The sequence below is a fragment of the Phoca vitulina genome, unplaced genomic scaffold (genome assembly GCF_004348235.1).
Source record: "Phoca vitulina isolate PV1807 unplaced genomic scaffold, GSC_HSeal_1.0 scaffold13, whole genome shotgun sequence".
In the NCBI taxonomy this organism is placed as follows: Eukaryota; Metazoa; Chordata; class Mammalia; order Carnivora; family Phocidae; genus Phoca; species Phoca vitulina.
In genome coordinates, this window is record NW_022589716.1 from 44,144,556 (window position 1) to 44,162,490 (window position 17,935).

General features: G+C 53.0%; 1 protein-coding gene across 1 annotated transcript in view; it reads left to right on the forward strand.

Annotated features, from left to right (window-relative positions):
• Positions 1–17,658, forward strand: part of WNT7A (Wnt family member 7A) — a 65,543-nt gene extending 47,885 nt beyond the window's left edge. The window contains exon 4 of the mRNA XM_032412008.1: positions 15,235–17,658. Coding sequence (XP_032267899.1) covers positions 15,235–15,714 — 480 coding nt within the window. The 3' untranslated portion in view covers positions 15,715–17,658. The remainder of the gene's footprint in view (positions 1–15,234) is intronic.
• The last annotated feature ends 277 nt before the right edge of the window (positions 17,659–17,935 follow it).

Here is a 17,935-nt window from a genome sequence, read left to right on the forward strand (position 1 = left end):
AGGAGGAGGAGGAGCAGGAGGAGGAGCAGGAGCAGGAGGAGCAGCAGGAGGAGGGGGAGGAGCAGCAGGAGGAGGGGCAGGCAGTGATGATTCTGGGCTGGCAGCCTGCAGCCTCTCCTGCCAGGGCAGTGCTCACACCTGTGGTGTCCGGGGGCATGGCCCAGGGCCAGCTGCCTGCTGAGTTACATGCTGCCCTAGATCAGGGCCCCTGGAAAGGGCCCCTGACGTGGAAATGCACATGCAGGGCATTTCCAGGAAGGGCTCTGGGGAGACAGACCTGTAAGGAAGCAAGGGAGAGAAGGGGCTGTGTTGTAGCCCCTGCAGAGGCTTCAGCTGGTCCCACGAGATGCTCTGGGGCTGGGATGGCCCTTTAGAGTTGTCCCCAGCTGAGGCAGGGAGACCAGGTCTTGGTAGCCAGCACCAACCGGTCATTGGCTGGAGTTGCCCCGAGGAGGGGCATGACCTTGGGTGAGGTGTTGCGTGCTGGCAGAGCAGCTCCTAGGAGGAACTCGCCTTGGAGGATCAGCGGCCACGCCCCGGGCAGCGGGGCGGTGAGTGTGGGTCCTGGAGGAGGACCCGGACGGACACCACAGTGTCCACTACACAAACCAGCCCACGAGACGGTAGCCTAAGGGAACGAGGCCATCCTGGCCCTCCGCCTTCCTTCTGTTCAGCTGGCCCACAGAGCTCCTGAGGCAGACTGCCTGCGCTGGAAGACCAGTCCCCACGCTTCCTAACTGTGACTCCCTGGTGCCTTAGCTTCCTCACCTGTAGAATGGGGATGAGGATAATAAATCTGCCTCTGTGTGGAGCATTTAGAACAGTGGCTGAACGAAGTGAGCAGCTTTTATTGAGCCCGGAGCTCATTTCTGAGAAATTGTCCCTACTCTTAGCCAAGTCCCACACAAAAACGTCACGCAGCACTGTAAATAACTTAAAGGTCAGAGTAACAACAGCCACATCTCCGAAAGCCTCCTTCGGCCTGGCACTATACCTTTGGTCATTCGGCCCTGGCCGTGCCACCAGGGGGTGAGTTCCACTGAGCGAGGGGACAAAACCAAGGCTCACGGAGGTGGCGTACCTTGCCCACCAGTGTCCCGGCCAGGGTCTGGTGCATGATACAGTTGGGGTAACAGAAGAGAGAGTAATGGAGGGATTACTTCAAGGGGTGTGGGCAGCACCTGGGGCATCCTGTGAGGGCTGTTGCAGCACCGAGTGTCGGCGACACTGGGGAGCTCTTACTACGTGGAGGCCTGAAGGGGCAGGGAAGGGAACATGTCACTGGAGAGAGTATAGCCGGAGGAGGGGGACCACTTAGGAGCCGTGGTTATAGGTAGGGGAATGCAGTGAGAGCCACCATATGGCCCCACAGAGAGGGAGCCTGGGGACTAAGTGTCCCAGCCTCTCTTTCTTCCTGCTCTCCAGTCTTCTGTGGGGTCTCCCACTGGCTGGACCTGACCAGGGGCTGGGGGGCAGGGGGCCTATGGGTGTAGTGTTCACACGTGAGCCTCCGGGCAGGAGAAGGGGGCAGACAGACTGCCCAGCACATCTGGGCTCTCACGGAGTTGAGCGATGGAGCCAGCCTTGATGCCAGCAGGGCCCCCACCTTGTCGGGCTCCTTGGGAACGTGCCCGTGAGGTAGGGAGCACCGGAAGTGGCCCATGTGCGGTAAGGGACACCCCTTATCACACACAGAGGATGAGGGGCTAGTGTTCAGCTCGGCTGGTGCAAGTGGTTTGGGTCACATGCTACTTGGGGTGGCTAGGGCATGGAGGCCTGGCAGAGGAAGACAGCAGGACTGGGTGACCATCCTGCTCAGGTCACCTCCCTTCTGTGGAAACCAAACATCAGCCCTAGGGAGATGAGGCCTCTGCGCCCCACAGACCTGCCCCCTGCTTTCTGTGCCTTTCCTTGACCAATGACCAGCTTCCCCAGGTGATCCAGCTCACTCAGGGTTTGTCCACAGAAGGTTCTGGAACCAGGTGTCCTGTTGGGGAGAGGGTGGTTAGGATCTGAGGGTGGGAGCAAGCACCAGTGGTAACAGGGATGGGGGGAGACACTGCAGGCATGAGTGGGCGGTGTGCGGGGAGAAGAGGTGGCAGCTTAGGGCCTTCATAAAGATACCCTGGGCTTCCGTGCCAGGTGCCAGCAGTACGGACAAGCTTCCACATCGCTGCTCCCCTGCCCGTGCCCTTCTAGGGCCGTGCCCATACATCTCAGCATTCATGAATGAAACAGGAAAACTCACCAGGCTAGGGCTGTTGCATGAGATGCCCTGCACCAGGCCCCGATTGCCCTTCTCGCACTTAATCCCCACTGTTTCTTCTGAGGAACAACTTGCTCCTACTTTACAAGAAGGAGCGAATCACTGAGGTTGCATCTGGTTACAAGTAACAAAACATCTTACTGGAGTGGTTTCAATGATAGGAGTTGGCTTTTTCTTGCAAAATAAAGTCTGGATGAAGGTTTTTTTCCAGAGGCTCAACAATTCTTCGAGGGCCTGGGTTGTTTCTATCCTGCTGGTCCGCCATTGTCCCCTTGTCAGCCTCTGGTTCTCTTGGTCACAAGATGGCTGCCTAAGCTCCGGGAATCACACTCTCACATCACAGCATCCAAGGATAGGAAACGAGAAGTCACTCTCTCAGGCCTCTGTTTTTATCAAGTGGTGTCTTGGGTTTTTAGCCTCTGTGGTCAGAGGCAGGCTGGTTGTGATGAGGAAATGGACAGCCAGACAGGAAGTGTGCCCTGCTCCCTTTGGTCATTTTTGTCATCACTGGCATGTGGTGACCAGAGGTAAGATTTGAACCAGGGTTCTTGGGCTACCTAGGTAGCTTTAGGCTGCTTTCCATCACAACATATTGTCATGTAGAGACCGATTCTGATTGCCTGAGTCACTGCTCATTACCTGGGGTGCAAATGGTCCAGAACTGACCCCTCCTGCAGAGGAGGCAGCCTGGCCAACAGTGGAGGAGTCAAAGGAAAGGAAGCAGCAGATACCCAGCTAACCTCAGTCTCTAGCCCTCAAGGTCCTGGCCTCCCCAAGGCCCTTTCAAGCAAACCAGTCTTTAGCCAGTCCATGCCATGGACTGGCTATCAGCTTTACAAAAAGCATCTCTCCTATAAATAAAGGGAGCTGTGTATCCATTAGGATATTTTAAGGTAGAGGAAAGCCAGCTTCAAAACAAAGGAAATTCATCAATTCATGGAAATGAATGGTCCTGGGGTAATGCATTCAAGTCCAGCTTGATCCAGGATGCAGATGATATTCCTAGGAACCAGTTGCACATACCCATCATACTCTTTTTTTCTCAGTTCTGCTTTCCTAGTTAGCTCCATTTTCACACCCATATGATTGCAAGATGCCTATCCATAGCTCTGGCCCTTGCATTCCTTCTTCACATCTGGCGGGAAATAACCAGAAAGGTTCTTATCTTTTCTTCACACTGAATCCTCAGGACTTGTTTTGATTGGCCCTGACTGGCCTGAGTCAAGATCCTATCCTTGGCAATGACCAGTGGGATCTGGGAGCAATGAGCAGTGGGAACCATGAGCAATGAGCAGTGGGATCTGAGAACAATGAGCAATGGGACCTGGGAGTAATGACTGGTGGGAACTGAGAGGAATGGGCAATGGGAACTGGGAGGGATGAGCAGTGGGAACTGGGAGTAATGACTGGTGGGAACTGGGAGGGATGAGCAGTGGGAACTGGGAGGGATGACTCGTGGGATCTGGGAGGGATGAGCAGTGGGACCTAGGAGTAATGACTGGTGGGAACTGAGAGGGATGAGCAGTGGGATCTGGGAGAGGTGAGCAGTGGGATCTGGGAGGAATGGGCAATGGGATCTGGGAGTAATGACCGGTGGGAACTGGGAGGGATGAGCAGTGGGATCTGGGAGGAATGGGCAATGGGATCTGGGAGTAATGACTGGTGGGAACTGGGAGGGATGAGCAGTGGGATCTGGGAGAGGTGAGCAGTAGGATCTGGGAGGAATGGGCAATGGGATCTGGGAGTAATGACCGGTGGGAACTGGGAGGGGTGAGCAATGGGAACAGGGAGGGCTGAGCAGTGGGATCTGGGAGGGATGACTGGCAGGAGCTGGGAGCCATCGCTGACAGGGTGACTGCGGTCAGGGTGGCTGTGGGAAAGCCTCACTGAGGAGTCAGTGTTTGCAGAGCTCCGAAGGCCACACCAGCCTCGCCGTGAAACAAGCAGGGCACTGGAGAAGGGCACTGGGAGCAGGAGAAATCCGTGCTGGCCGAGTCCTGCCGGCGTTCGGTGCGCAGGGCAGGATGCTCTGAGAAGAGGGCCATTTTTGGCTGCCCTTGAAGCGTTGGGGGGGTTTGACCATGGAGGGAGAAATGGAGCTGCACACCTGGAGGAGGGCGTGGCAGGAGGCACGGACCGCCGTGGGGTGGGCTATCCTCCTGGACTGTGTGGGGACTTCATGTTCTTCCCAGTGGCCTCAATGTGGGAGGGTCTGTGAGAGGAAGAAGTGGAATTCAATGCTGAGAAACAGCTTTTGGTTTTTAAAAATTAGACGTCCCTCAGAACGCTTCGGAGGGTATCGGAGGCTCCCAGTCACAGGAGTGCCATGCGGCATGGACTGGGTGGGAGCCGAGGTTGCTGCCTGGCCTCCCTCCCCTCAGAACCCCTTCCGCCTCCCAGAAGTTCACCCCCCAGATCCTCTGGGCAGCCCCAAGAGTCTGCCATGGCCCAGGAGGCCAACTTCAATAGCATCTATTTGGTGTTACGAATCAAGGAATTTTCTGGAGCCAAGTTTCTCCCAAGGCCCCTCCCAGGCCCAAGAATCTGCCCTGGGTAATTCTGGGCTCTGGGCAGCGCCTGGTACATTATTGGCACTTCCTGGGGGACGTGTCAGAAAGAGATTGATTTTTCTCCCTCCAGCGGTGCGGAAAATCCTTCCTGCTCTCCAGACAGGTTTGGGGCTGGGTTGGGGGGCAGAGAAGCAGACTGAGAGTAGCCCTGCCCTACCCTGTGCAGGAATCCCCACCACAGACCCCAGCTGCTGCTGCCACATTCTCCAGGACAGGGAGCTCATCACCTCCCCAGAACCCCCCATCCAGGTCTGGTCGCGTGGTGGGGAGGGCTGGCCTCTCACTGAGTGGGGATCTGCTATCCTGTGACTCCTCTCCAACTGAAGTCCCCATTCTGCCCTCTGGATGGACACACAGTCCCTCCCACTCACCCTGCCCCAGGACAGACCTGCAGAGCAGATGGGGCAGTGACCAAGGATACCCAGAAACTTCCTTCTCTAGGCTGAGCAGCTCCAGCTCCTTAGGTATGGGGTCTCCAGCCCTTTCCCCTATACATACTCTATCTGTCTCTGTCCATCTGCTGGGGTATAGTTCAATTCTGAAAATCACATAGCAATCTCCTCCCTTACTGTGGGTCCCAGACCTCAGTTAATATGACCTCAGGTTTTTTAGCAGCTTATTAGTTGTGGTCATGTAAAGCTTTCAGTCTTTCTCAGACTCTCCTATCCTGTGCTTTTGTAATCTTTTTTTTTTTTTTTTTAAATACCAAAGATTATAGGTGTTTACCTCACTTCTGGCTGGTTTCAACCACATGTTTTAGTCTGTGAAGTGACTGAATCCTGACTGGGGCTCTAGTCACATTATCTCCTATGGGCACCCATGCTGACTAGGGCCAGATTTCAGTGGCACCAAAAGACTCCCCAGATGTCCTTCTTCCGGGGTATTCACTGTGCCAGAAATTTCCCCATCATGCCCTCAATGCATGCTCTTCCTCTAGCCTGGTCCTTCTCTGGGTTCCTTGTTTCAGTGCATAGTCTCCTTACCCATGAGAGGCCTGTGAGCTGCCCTGGGCCCCCAACAAACTCCCCATGGATCATTCACCAAGCATTGCTGATTTTCCCCTCCTGTCCCCTCCTGCCACCACCTATGTCAGAGCCACTGTCGTCTCTGGCTTGGGTGATGGGGACGGTTTCTTTCCACATCTCCACCCTGCCACTCCGACCTTCTCTAACCTAATTTCTGTTCTGTCTGGAATGATCTCGAAAAGTGTCATTCGGACCTCGCCACTCCCCTGCCTGAAAGGCCCTCAGTGGCACTCCTTAGCTTGCGGGTGATCCAGGCTCCTCCCTGCCCTGAGGCCAGCCCCCCTGCCCCTTCCCATTTCTCTCGTGGGCAGGCCACATCCCTCCTACCTCTGGGCCTTGGCATGTTCTGTTTCCTGGTCTGAAATGCCCTTTTCCCATCCTGCTAAGTTTGGCTGATTCTATTTGATCCTTCCTGTTATTTGGCTGCCAGCTCAGCCTTTGCCTTCTTGGGGGAAGCTTCCTGAAGCTGCACACAAGAGCAGCTACTCTTGGGTCAAAAGTTTTCTCTGTATTCTGTTCCACTCCTTCATAGAATGCACCAAATTTATAGATTCAGGAGGGTTATTATGGCTGCTCCTGGCTTGGATCTGTAGGCCCAGAGAAGGCAGGGAGAGCATCTCCCTGCATCACGGTCCTCCCAGGGCCCCTGCAGTGGGGGTGATACCGAATAGCACACAGTTGGTGCTCAGTGTAAAATGAGTCAGTGAATGAACCTGAATAGACACACACTAGGTCCTTCTTTCTGCTTCCTACTGGTCAGTACCTTCTCCACGCCAGGCTTCCTCTGCCAGAGGCTAGGGAGGTGGAGGTGAATGGCCTGGCCCCAGCCTCTGAGGAACGTCACAGGTGGGGTTCTCCAGAAGCAGAGGCTGAGATGGAGTTGTAGGTCCAAGCTGTTGAGTAGGGCTCAGCAAAGGGAAAGGGGAGGAGCAGGACTGGGCTGAGGTGGTGCTGCGATGGTGGCCAGACAAAGCCTTGGAAGGAACTCTGGAGCAGGTCCTGCCCATCCAGCTGGCCAGACCTGTTAGCCCTGCCTCTCTCAGCCTCTGGCTGCCACCCACCTGGGAAGGCTGCAGTTCTGCAGGTGGGACAGGCCCTGGAGTATCTGACAGCTGGGGGTGTATGCTGATTCCATTCCCGGTCCCATGACGTGCGGATTTGGCTCCTATGGGCTCACAAGACCCAGCGTTAAAGATTCAGGGATTTGTGAGCCAATTGTTAAATCATTTGTAGCTTAAAATCAGCCATGATAGGAACATTTATCCCAAAGAAATTAGCAAACACTGTAAAAGGTACAAAAGGGCTTCCCCCCCCCCCCCTGAAATTTACTAGTACATCACTAGCTGTAGCTTTGATACAAGACTTCCCTTGAAGGGGCATCTGAATGGTATATCTTCATGTCTACCACAAAGACCCGCTGGCCTGATGGGAGATGCTGACAGATGGACAGTCTCACAGGGCGAAGGTGACAGGTATCAATAGCCCAGGACAGCCATAAAGACAATGAGGGAGTCACTGACAATCAAGGAAGCCTTCATGGATGAGGTGACTTTTTTCTGACATGATAGCATATTCAAAAGGCACAAAAGGCAATCCCATAAGTAAGGCTCCTGTCTCCCCAGATCCCTGGCACTGGGTGCCCTCCCCGGAAGTAGCTACTCTTACCAATTTCTCATGTATTCTCCAGAGATATTATTCTGTGCTCTTACTAACACCCATGCGCACATCTTTTCTTCCTCACACAAATGAGCTCGCACTCTGCATACTTTTCTGCACCTTGCTTTGTTCTCTTCACCGTGTCTCTTGCAGATCAGCCTTCCTTAGTAAGTACAGAACTGCCCGGTTCTCTTTAACAGCTGCAGGACATTCCAGTTCACAGAAGTGTCAGAATTTATATAACCAGTCCCCACTGGCGGATCTTTTGATTATCTCAGCCTTTTGATATTTCAGATAACGCCTCCGTGAGGCACTTGGTCATTTGGCACATGCGTGAGCCTCCCCAGAGGGTACATATCCAATGGTGGAATTGTTGGGTTGAGCCTCTGAGATGGCAGTAAAGATTAACTGGGTAAGGAACAGGGGGCCAGAGCCAAGAGGTGGACAAGGACGGGCATGGCAGTCAAGAGGAAGGGGCTCATTCTCAGCTCGCCTCAGGGGAGCGGCATGCGGCCGCTGGGGTCATGGCCAGTACACTGGGCACGCTCAGACAAGGAAATTAAGGAGAGTTTAGGAAGGGACGGCTGTCCAACAACTGATGAACAGGGGACAGCCTGTGGCATATCCATATAACAGAGTATTATTCAGTCATGGAAAGGAAGGCCGTATTGGTACATGCTACGCCATGCTACATGGATGGACCTTGAAAACATTCTGCTGAATGAAGGAAGCTAGACCCACAAAAGGCCACCTAGTGTATGAAGCCATTTATGTGAAATGTCTAGAATGGGCAAATCATAAAGACAGAATGCTAGTTAGTGGCTGCCTGAGACTGAGGGGAAGGGAGAAATAGGGAGTGACCCCTAACAGGTATGGAGTGTCTTTCTAGGGAGATGAGAGTGAGGGGCCCAGGGGGGAGTGAGCATGAGGGGTACCTTTCGGGACTTCCCTCCTGCCCTCTAATCCCCCACCAGTGCTTCCACTGGTCAGGCCCACCTGGAGGTGACACATGGCAGCCCCCATGACCGATACGCACCAGGCCCAACCAACCAATCACCAGCAGCAATGGTCGGGGGCCGTGTAGTCTCCTTAAGGCGTGAAGCAGGAAGCAGAAGCATGGGGAGTGGTCTGGAGAGACTACGGAGGCACACTCTGATCTTGCTTATGTCCCTCCCTTTCTCTGAGCCTCCCTTTCTTCACCTGTGAAATGGGAATGATAACATCCATCTCTCAGGGAGTGTCAGGAAAATCAGACAGGGCTCTGGAAACACCATATCAGTTAAAGAGGAGTATGGATACAAAGCCAAGACAGACAGAGTCAGAAGACAGAGAGACAGCATCAGAAGCAGCTTTGGAAATCATCTAGTTTAGACCCTTGGGTTCAAAATGGGGAAACTGAGGGCCAGCGAGGGTACCCGGCCAGTCAGCAGCAGACCCAGCCCAGTCTCAGCGCTGGAGACCATCCCTGCATACAACTTCTCTTCTGAGATCGTTTCCTTAAAAATAGACTTTATTTTTCAGATCAGTTTTAGGTTCACAGCAAAACTAAGCAGAAGGGACAGAGATCTCCCATAAACACCCCCCACCCCCCACACACGAAGTCTCTCTGCACCAGAGAGACACATTTGTTACAACCAATACGAGGTCCTTATAAGTCCTGACTTGTGTTCCTGGCCTCCACTGGCTTCCCTGTCCACTCACGATAAAATCCCACCTCCTAGCCGACCAGCAGCCACAGGTGGAGAAGAGAAGGGAACACGTTCCGTTCATCAGGTAAAACTTCTTGTCTCCCCCAAAGTCCCCCCCAGTCCGCTAAGCTGAGGCCTCTTGCTGTGTTCAGACCCCCGGCCACCGGTGGGGTGGGAGGCGGGAGAACTCTGTGTTCTCCAGAGACCCTCTGAGACACCTGACCCTGGGCCTCACAGATTTATTTTCTCCTTTACTTTCCTGCCACATCGAGGCCTCTCTGCATCACAGGATGGCAGCCCCCAAGCAGTCGTATGTTGCTGCTCTGTAAGCTGGGACCCAGCAGTGCCACCAGGGCCATAAAATACTGACATGGGTCCGTCCCAGCTGCTCCAAGCCCTCTGAATGCCCGTCCCCGCATCATCGTTGCTCCCGGGATCCTCCAGACTTCCCCTCCAGCCAGCCAGGCAGGGCCTCGCAGACCCTGAACATTCAGGGGGGGATGCTCAGGCTCGCTGCATGCTGGTCGTGGAATAGTTTGAATGCACCCTGTTGGTGAATTTACCTTTGGGCATTTCCTGGGCACCTGCTGGGAAAGTGCATGGGGCTGTGTCATCTCAGAGCCCGTAGACCCTCGGACTACACGTGTCATTGCATCACAATCCAGACTCTCCCAGTGTAAAAGGAAGCTTATCCTGAAGTCCCTCTGGACAGCTGAGAAGCTGGTAGTCAGCCTGGCCTCCGGGGGTGGGAGCGGGGCGTGCAAAGAATGTGGCTTTGTCCCACACTTGTTTCCTCTGCTGTTGTCCCCTGCCTCGGGGAGAGGGCTGGGTGCCCACCCGGATGCCCGTCTGGGTGGCCAGTTCTGGCCAGGGCAGCTGTGATTATGCCCAGCTTAGCGCGGATATAATGCAATCACTGAGGCTCGGAAAATGCAGAGTTTGCAGGGTTAACAGGCTGGACATCATCTGATTAGGGGCCCACACAAATACTACCATGGCCTCAGGCCAGCTGTGGCCTCACAGGAAGAGGGAGGCAATGTGCGGGAGGCTGCGTGCAGCCTGAGCCCGGAGCCTGACCCCCCGCCCCGGGGCTCCTGGCCCAGCATCCGCCACACGAAAACAGTTGGTGCCACAGCCTCAAAAATACAACCTAAGGTTTTTTCACTCAAACCTTCCAGAGACTTTTTAGAAAACCCACTCTATTAAGGTATAATTCACACACCATCCCCAGTACACTTATGGAAAGCGTACAGTTCCGCACTCTCGAACATAGTCTCAGGTATGTTCAACCATCATAATTTTCGAGTATTTTCATTACCTCAGAAAGGAACGTGTACCCTCAGGCGTCCCTCATCTCCCCCAGCCTCTTCCCACACCACTAGTCTACCTTCTGTCTCTATAGATTTGCCTATTCTGGACATCGCATATAAATGCAATCATACAATTTGTGTCTTTTGTGTCTGGCTTCTGTCCCTGAGCATAATGCTCCCAAGGTCCATCCATGTTGTAGCGTATGTCAGCACTTCATTCCTTTTTATGGCTGAATAATGTTCCATTGTGTGGATGTGCCACATTTTGTTTATCCATTCAACAGTTGATGGACAGTTGGGTTGTTTCCACTTTTTGGCGATTATGAAGAATGCTGCTGTTCACATTGGTTTACAAGTTTTTATGGGCGTATGTTTTTATTTCTCCTGAGTATATACTTAGGAGCAGAATTGCTGGCTGGGTGTCTTAATCTTTTTAGGAGGCAAAGTACCACAGACTGGGTGACTTATAAACAACAGACATTTATGTCTTACAGTTCTGGAGGCTGGAAGTCCAAGATAAGTCACCAGCATGGTCGCCTTCTGGGAACGCCCTCTTTCTGGTTCAAAGCCAGTGCTTTCTTGCTGTGTCCTCACATGGTGGAAGGGGCTAGGGGTCTCTCTGGAGCCTCTTTTATAAGGCATTCATCCTATTCACGACAGCTCTACCCTCATGACTTAAGAATCTCCCAAAGGCCCCACTTACTGTCTCCCCGGGGGAAGGGGGCTGGGGGGCGGGGGGGCTGGGGGGCAAGAGGGGGTTAGGATTTCAACACATGGATTTGGGGGGTGAGACTCAAACATTCAGGTCATAGCCCTGGGCCATACGATAACCCTGTGTTTCACATTTTGAGGAACTACCAGATAGTTTTCCACAGGGCTGCTCCATTTCACATTCCCACCAGTAGTGTGTGAAGGTTTCCATTTCTCCACACCCTTGCTAACACTTGCTATGTCTGTATTTCTTCTGTCAGCCATCCTAGAGGGTGTGAAGTGGCTATTTTGATTTGCATTTGCCTGATGCCTAATGATGTTGAGCATCCTTTCATGTGCTTAGCGGCTGTTGTACCCACTGCATTTTTATAAATTGTTAACATACAGCTTCTGTGCAAAAAAGCACACAGGACATTTACATTGATTTAAAAGAAGAATTATAGGGCGCCTGGGGGGCTCAGTCCTTAAGCATTTGCCTTCAGCTCAGGTCATGATCCCAGAGTCCTGGGATCGAACCCCACATCGGGCTCCCTGCTCAGCGGGAAGCCTGCTTCTCCCTCTCCCACTCCCCCTGCTTGTGTTCCCTCTCTCGCTGTGTCTCTCTCTGTCAAATAAATAAAATCTTTAAAAAATAAAAATAAAAGAAGAATTATAAAGCATCCGTATCAAGGAACAGACATTGCCAGCGCCCCAGAAGTGCCCCAGGTGACCCCTGTCAACCACAGCCCCTCGCGCCCCACCCTGGAGACAGCCACCGTCTTGATATTTGTGACCCTCATTTCTTGACTTCTTATTATGCTTTCTGCCTCTGTAGGTGCCCCCGAACAATACAATCCACTTTTGCCTGCTTTTGGACTTAATATAGATGAACGTCTTTTCCAATTGCTTTTTTCCCTCCCCACTGTATTTCTGAACTTGACCTCTGTTGGTGTGTTTTGCCATAGCTGTTCATTGTCACTGTCCTGTAGTGTCCCGCTGAGCGCACCCCTCAGCTTATCCATCCCACCATGGCTGGCCATACGGAGAGCGCCCAGTGTGAACACACCGTGAGACCACACTGGGCCCTCTCCATATGTCCTTCAATGCTGCTGCTATGAACGTCCTTGAACCTATTTCCTGTGCACACAGCATTTGATTCTCTCAGGTATATGCCTTGGAAGTGAAATTTCTGAGCCATAGGTCAGCGTGTCTTATCAGACACCGTGCAGTGTATGCACACCCACCGGCCGTGCTGAGGGTTCTAGGTGCCCCGCATCCTCAGTATCATCCGAATCCGTTCTGAGTGTCCCCCAGCATGTGTGTGTTGAAATCCCTGACTGCACTGCAATCCCAGTCAGAGGGAACCTGCTGCCGAACCCTGCCCCCAAAGCGCATCGCCACACCCCCGAGCCTTGCTCTTTTCCCATGCTTCTCAGGCCCAGGCGGGGAGGCGGGCTGGACGCTGGGGAACTATCTCCTCACTGACAACCAAAAGGGACATCTGTGTTATCTGGGGGGCTGCTCATCCTAGTAGCAGCTGCACGTGTGTGCAGGTCGTATGAGGACGACATGCACAGTAGGTGCTCTGTCACACTAGGTGTCCTGGAATCAGAGCATTCAGCCAACTGAAATCTCTGTCCCAGAACATTCTGGATGCTTGTGGCATTGCTGGCTCATTTGATTCCAGATACTGTGATTGAAACAGGGTGATGCTCCCTTCCCGTTGAGTCCACTGACCCAAGCACTGGTCACCTCCTCCTGGAAGCAGAGCTCACAGGACTGGGAGGACCCTGAACAGGAGCCCACCCTTGGAGACAGGAAACTTATCTTGTCACCTCTGTGTCCCCAGCACCCACACTGGCCCAGGCCCAGAGGCAGAGCTAATGACTATTTTTTGAATGTCTGATTCTGTTCCAGCACCCTGGCTTTCGCCAAGAAAAGATGGAATTGACTTCATTCCATGTTTCAGTGAAGGCGGCTGAGGCCCAGAAAGGGGGTGTGACAATTCCAAGGTCACAAAGCAAGTCAGGAGAGCCACCAAGCAGTTGATTCACAACCCTCAGCAGTAAGACCCTTGCCTCTGAATGCCCCACAGACCAGCTCCAGGACTTAGCTGAGCCTCAGTTTTTACCCCTGTAAAATGGAATCATGCTAACCTCATAGAGTTAAATAATGCCACATACGAAAACATGGGCCCAGTGCGTGTACAGGTGATTAATAAATGTTCAGTCATTTACTCATTAATCCACTTTTTTTCACTCTATAACAGGCAAAGTTAATTTGCCAGTCCAGATGAAGACCATGAAAATGCTCATACACTGTGACCCAGAAACTGTGCTCACTAGTACATCCCCATCCCAGTGCCTGGTACACAGTAGGAGCTTCATAAATGTCTGTTGGGATAAAATTGGGCTGAAGATGATGAGAAAGGAAGAGAAGCTTTAGTTCCAAAGATACTTCCTTCTATAATATAGTTTAAACAAAGAAAGAAGAAAGAAGGCAGGGAGAGAAAAGATTTTAAAAAGAACAAACCCCAAAGCCTGAAAACAACCTAAATATCCAGTACCACGGGGGGTTGGCAAATGTTGCTTTCTTTGCTTGCAGGGATATTCCAAGGCAGGGGTCAGCAAAATATGGCTCACGGGCCAACTGCCCATGTACCAGCCATTAATTTTGCCTGTCCTTGAACTTCGTTATCAGTGGGATCACACAGTTGGTTCTTTCTGGCATCCAACTTCTTTCACTCAGCATTACATCTTAGAGATCTGTTCTTTTTGTGTGTATTAGTTCATTCTTTTCTGTTGCTGTCAAGTGCTTCGTTGTATGATTACAGTTAGTTACAATTATCATCCTCATTTTGCATACGGGGAAACTGCAGCACAGAGGACTCAAGGAAGTTGCCCAAGGGCACACAGCAGGTTGGTGTTAGATCTGGGATTTAAACCCAGAGTCCAGCATCTGTGCTTTTCGTTCCCTGTATAGTGCTGCATCTCAGTGCTATGGCGATGGGAGCCTGAGGGGAATTGGGAACTCAGAAGAAGAGGCACATCATGTAGCCTGGAGGGCAGGGAAAGCTGCCAGGGAAGGCTAAATCAGAGCCAGGGTTCCCAGCCTCGTGTGTTCACCGTGCCTGGCAGATGTCATAAGTGGTCAAAGCAGAGGACCTCTAAGGTCAGGGAGGCAATATGGAGTGGTGGGGACTGTGGCAGATTGAGGGATGCCAGCCGGGGAAGGAGGCAGCTGCTGGGACAGCTCCCGGTGTTGCTGCTACGTGACCGTGCTGGCAGAGGCTGTGGGGAGAGGACGGCCATGCTGCCCTCCCCGTAGGTCAGCCCTCAGCTATGCCAGTTAGTAAATGATTTGACTCGCACCCTAGAGTTGCCAGATGCCCTTTCTGTTTGCCAAAACACAGAAACCAACCAACCAACCAACCCCGGAAGTCTATCTGCTGGTTTTTAAATGTTGGTTCAAAAAGATTTTAAACCTGTGCAGGCCAGGGGCGCCTGCGTGGCTCAGTCGGTTAAGTGTCTGCCTTCAGCTCAGGTCATGATCCTGGGGTCCTGGGATGGAGTCCCGCATGGGGCTCCCTGCTCAGCGGGGAGTCTGCTTCTCCCACTTCCTCTGCCCCTCCCCGGCTCGTGCTCTCGCTCTCCATCTCTCTCTCTTAAATAAATAAATAAAATCTTTAAAAAAAATAATAAAAAATAAATAAAGCTGTGCAGGTCAAAGAGAACCCTCTGTGTGCCCTGGACTGGCCTGAACTGACCTGAGCACCAATCTAAGGACCAGATAGGAGTTGGGAGGGGCAGGGAGAGCAAGTGAGCTCCAGGTAGAAGCACAGCACAGAGGCCAAGGGTGAGAGGAATTTGAATCCAGGTCTGAGACCCCCCACCACAAAGAACCACAAAAGCCCAAGCCGGGTAGGCTGGGCGGGGCTGGGCGGGGCTGGGCGGGGCTGGGTGCCGCCCGGGGCCGCTGCTTGCAGTGTGCAGTGACGTGCGCTGTGCTCTTCCCCGCCCGCCCCTGCAGATCCTGGAGGAGAACATGAAGCTGGAATGTAAGTGCCACGGTGTGTCCGGCTCGTGCACCACCAAGACATGCTGGACCACGCTGCCGCAGTTCCGGGAGCTGGGCTACGTGCTCAAGGACAAGTACAACGAGGCTGTCCACGTGGAGCCCGTGCGCGCCAGCCGCAACAAGCGGCCCACCTTCCTGAAGATCAAGAAGCCGCTGTCGTACCGCAAGCCCATGGACACGGACCTGGTGTACATCGAGAAGTCGCCCAACTACTGCGAGGAGGACCCGGTGACAGGCAGCGTGGGCACGCAGGGCCGCGCCTGCAACAAGACGGCCCCGCAGGCCAGCGGCTGCGACCTCATGTGCTGTGGCCGCGGCTACAACACCCACCAGTACGCCCGCGTGTGGCAGTGCAACTGCAAGTTCCACTGGTGCTGTTATGTCAAGTGCAACACCTGCAGCGAGCGCACCGAGGTGTACACGTGCAAGTGAGCCCGGGACTCGGCGGCTGGGCGCCTCCAGCCGCGAGTCAGACTGCAGGGGGGACCGGACAGCTTCCGGCTGCAGTCACCCTGGCAGGTCTCGTCCGGGATCTCGGCGGGGGAATGCTGAGCTTGTCTTTTCTGCTGTGGGGACACCTCTCCTGGGTTTTCTGCAGGCGCCCGGTGGAAAGATCTCCCCAGAGCCCTGGACTGTTCTCTTCCACACCCACTGCTGCTCCGCCCCACCCCACACACTGCCTGGTGGGGCCCTCCTCGGCTGGAGCAGAGCCTTTTGCACCAGGAGCTCTGGGCCCTGGGGCCTCAACATAGCAATATTTAACAATTTATTCTGATAAAAAATAATATTAATTTATTAAATTAAAAAAGAATCCTCCCACCTCATCGGGATCCGTTTTCTGCAATCAAAGTGGACTGCTTGCTTTCCTTGCGGGATAATTTTGTCGCTAGGACAAGGAGTCAAGTAGAACTGTACATAATTATCCTTTATGCAGATATTTCTACTAGTTGATTTTGCAAGTACCGCCCCCCCTTGCAGCACTAGATGTTTAAGAGCAGACGTCCTTTATACATATATAGATATATATACACACACGTTTATATTTTTTTGCTGTTTGCTGCTACTTATCCAGAAATTTAAGCTGGTCCAGATTTGGAGTCGTCTCCCAGATTATGATTCCCATCCTTTAGTCCTCCCCAGCTCAAACTTACACCAGTAGAAGAATCCAGTTTGGAATACAGAGAGAGAGGAAAGATAATAATAAAACTCCCAGCAGTTTCCATCTTTTGGAAAGTGAGCCACTGGATAAGAGAGAATATTTTGTAAGAGACTATTTTTATATGAATATTTTATTTATATCGAGTCTGCCTGTATGATTCCATGGCCTGTGCTTCTTCTTAATTCTGGTACTTGCTTTGGGGTAAGGAGGAGCGAGGCCTGGTTCCCATGGGGACCCTCACATAGCTGGGTTCTCGAGTTCTGTTGGCCAAGCAGGCAGAAGTGGCCCCTGGATGCCTGGGTTGGGGTGTCATTGGTATTACCTGGGAAAGGAATCAGATCCCCAGCCTACGCCTTTTGAGCAAGGTCACTGTGATGAGCCATGTGGCGGGCAGGCCCGTGCCCTTGGCATTGGGTGACCATTAGAGGGCTTGATGGTTCACCACATGGCAAAACCAGCTCAGGGAGCCCGCTGCTCACCAGGATGCCCCTCCCATTGCCGTGGGTCCTGACAGGTGAGGCACCGTCCTCAGTTACGGAGCAGAAAAACTGGGGTGAGGGGTCCCATGAGTAGCAGGGCTCAACAGGGCTTCCTGGATGTCGCGGTCCTAGAGCAGACCGGCAGAGAGTTGTGGATGAGTCCTCTCTGCTCTGGGTCCACCTATATCCAGTGCCTGCCGACCTGCAAAGCTCTCCTCCAAGAGGCTGTGGGTGTTCTAATATGTGTCCATTTGCATTTCTGTGTGCATGTGTGTGTGTGTGTGTGTGTGTGCGTGACCTTCGGGAGTCTTGGGGTAGTCACGTGACTTTGCACCTTCGAGCACCTCTGGGGTGCTGATGTGCCTACATTGTGTGTTCTCCTGCATATACCCAGCTGTGTGTGTGTCTCTCTCCATGTGCCTGAGAGATTCAGGGGGGTGTGTGCATGTGGGTGTGTGCCTGTGCATCTGCTGGTCCCCAGGTGTCTCTGCTTGCGGGTGAGGTGTGGTGTGAGGCAGACTACAGGGACCTTTGGTGATTGTGTTGAGCCACCAAGAGATGGCACCTCTGAACTCTGTGCCCACAGACACTGGTGAAACTCAGATACCTCTGAGACCACAGCCTGATGGCCCCACGCACTGGGAGCCCCTCAGTGTCTAGGCTGTGTTGGACTCCCCAATGTCAGCACTGGGCCTGGATCACAGCATGGACAAATAAAATGGCTGGATGGTTGGTTGATTTCTTCCGTTGGACCGTTTATTTCTTCTTTACTTGGGTGTCAGGATGGGTAAGGATGTGAAGGAATGAGTGGATGGATGGATAGCTGGATGGATGGGTGAGTGGATGGATGGATGGATGGATGGTGGAGTGGGTAGGTGGGTAGGTAAGTAGATGGGTGGATATCTGGATGGGGGAGTGGGTGGGTGGATGGGTGGATAGGTAGGTAGGGGGGTAGGTAAGGGAGGAGAAAATATACAGAAACTTCTTATAGATCCCATGTTACAGTCTATCTCTG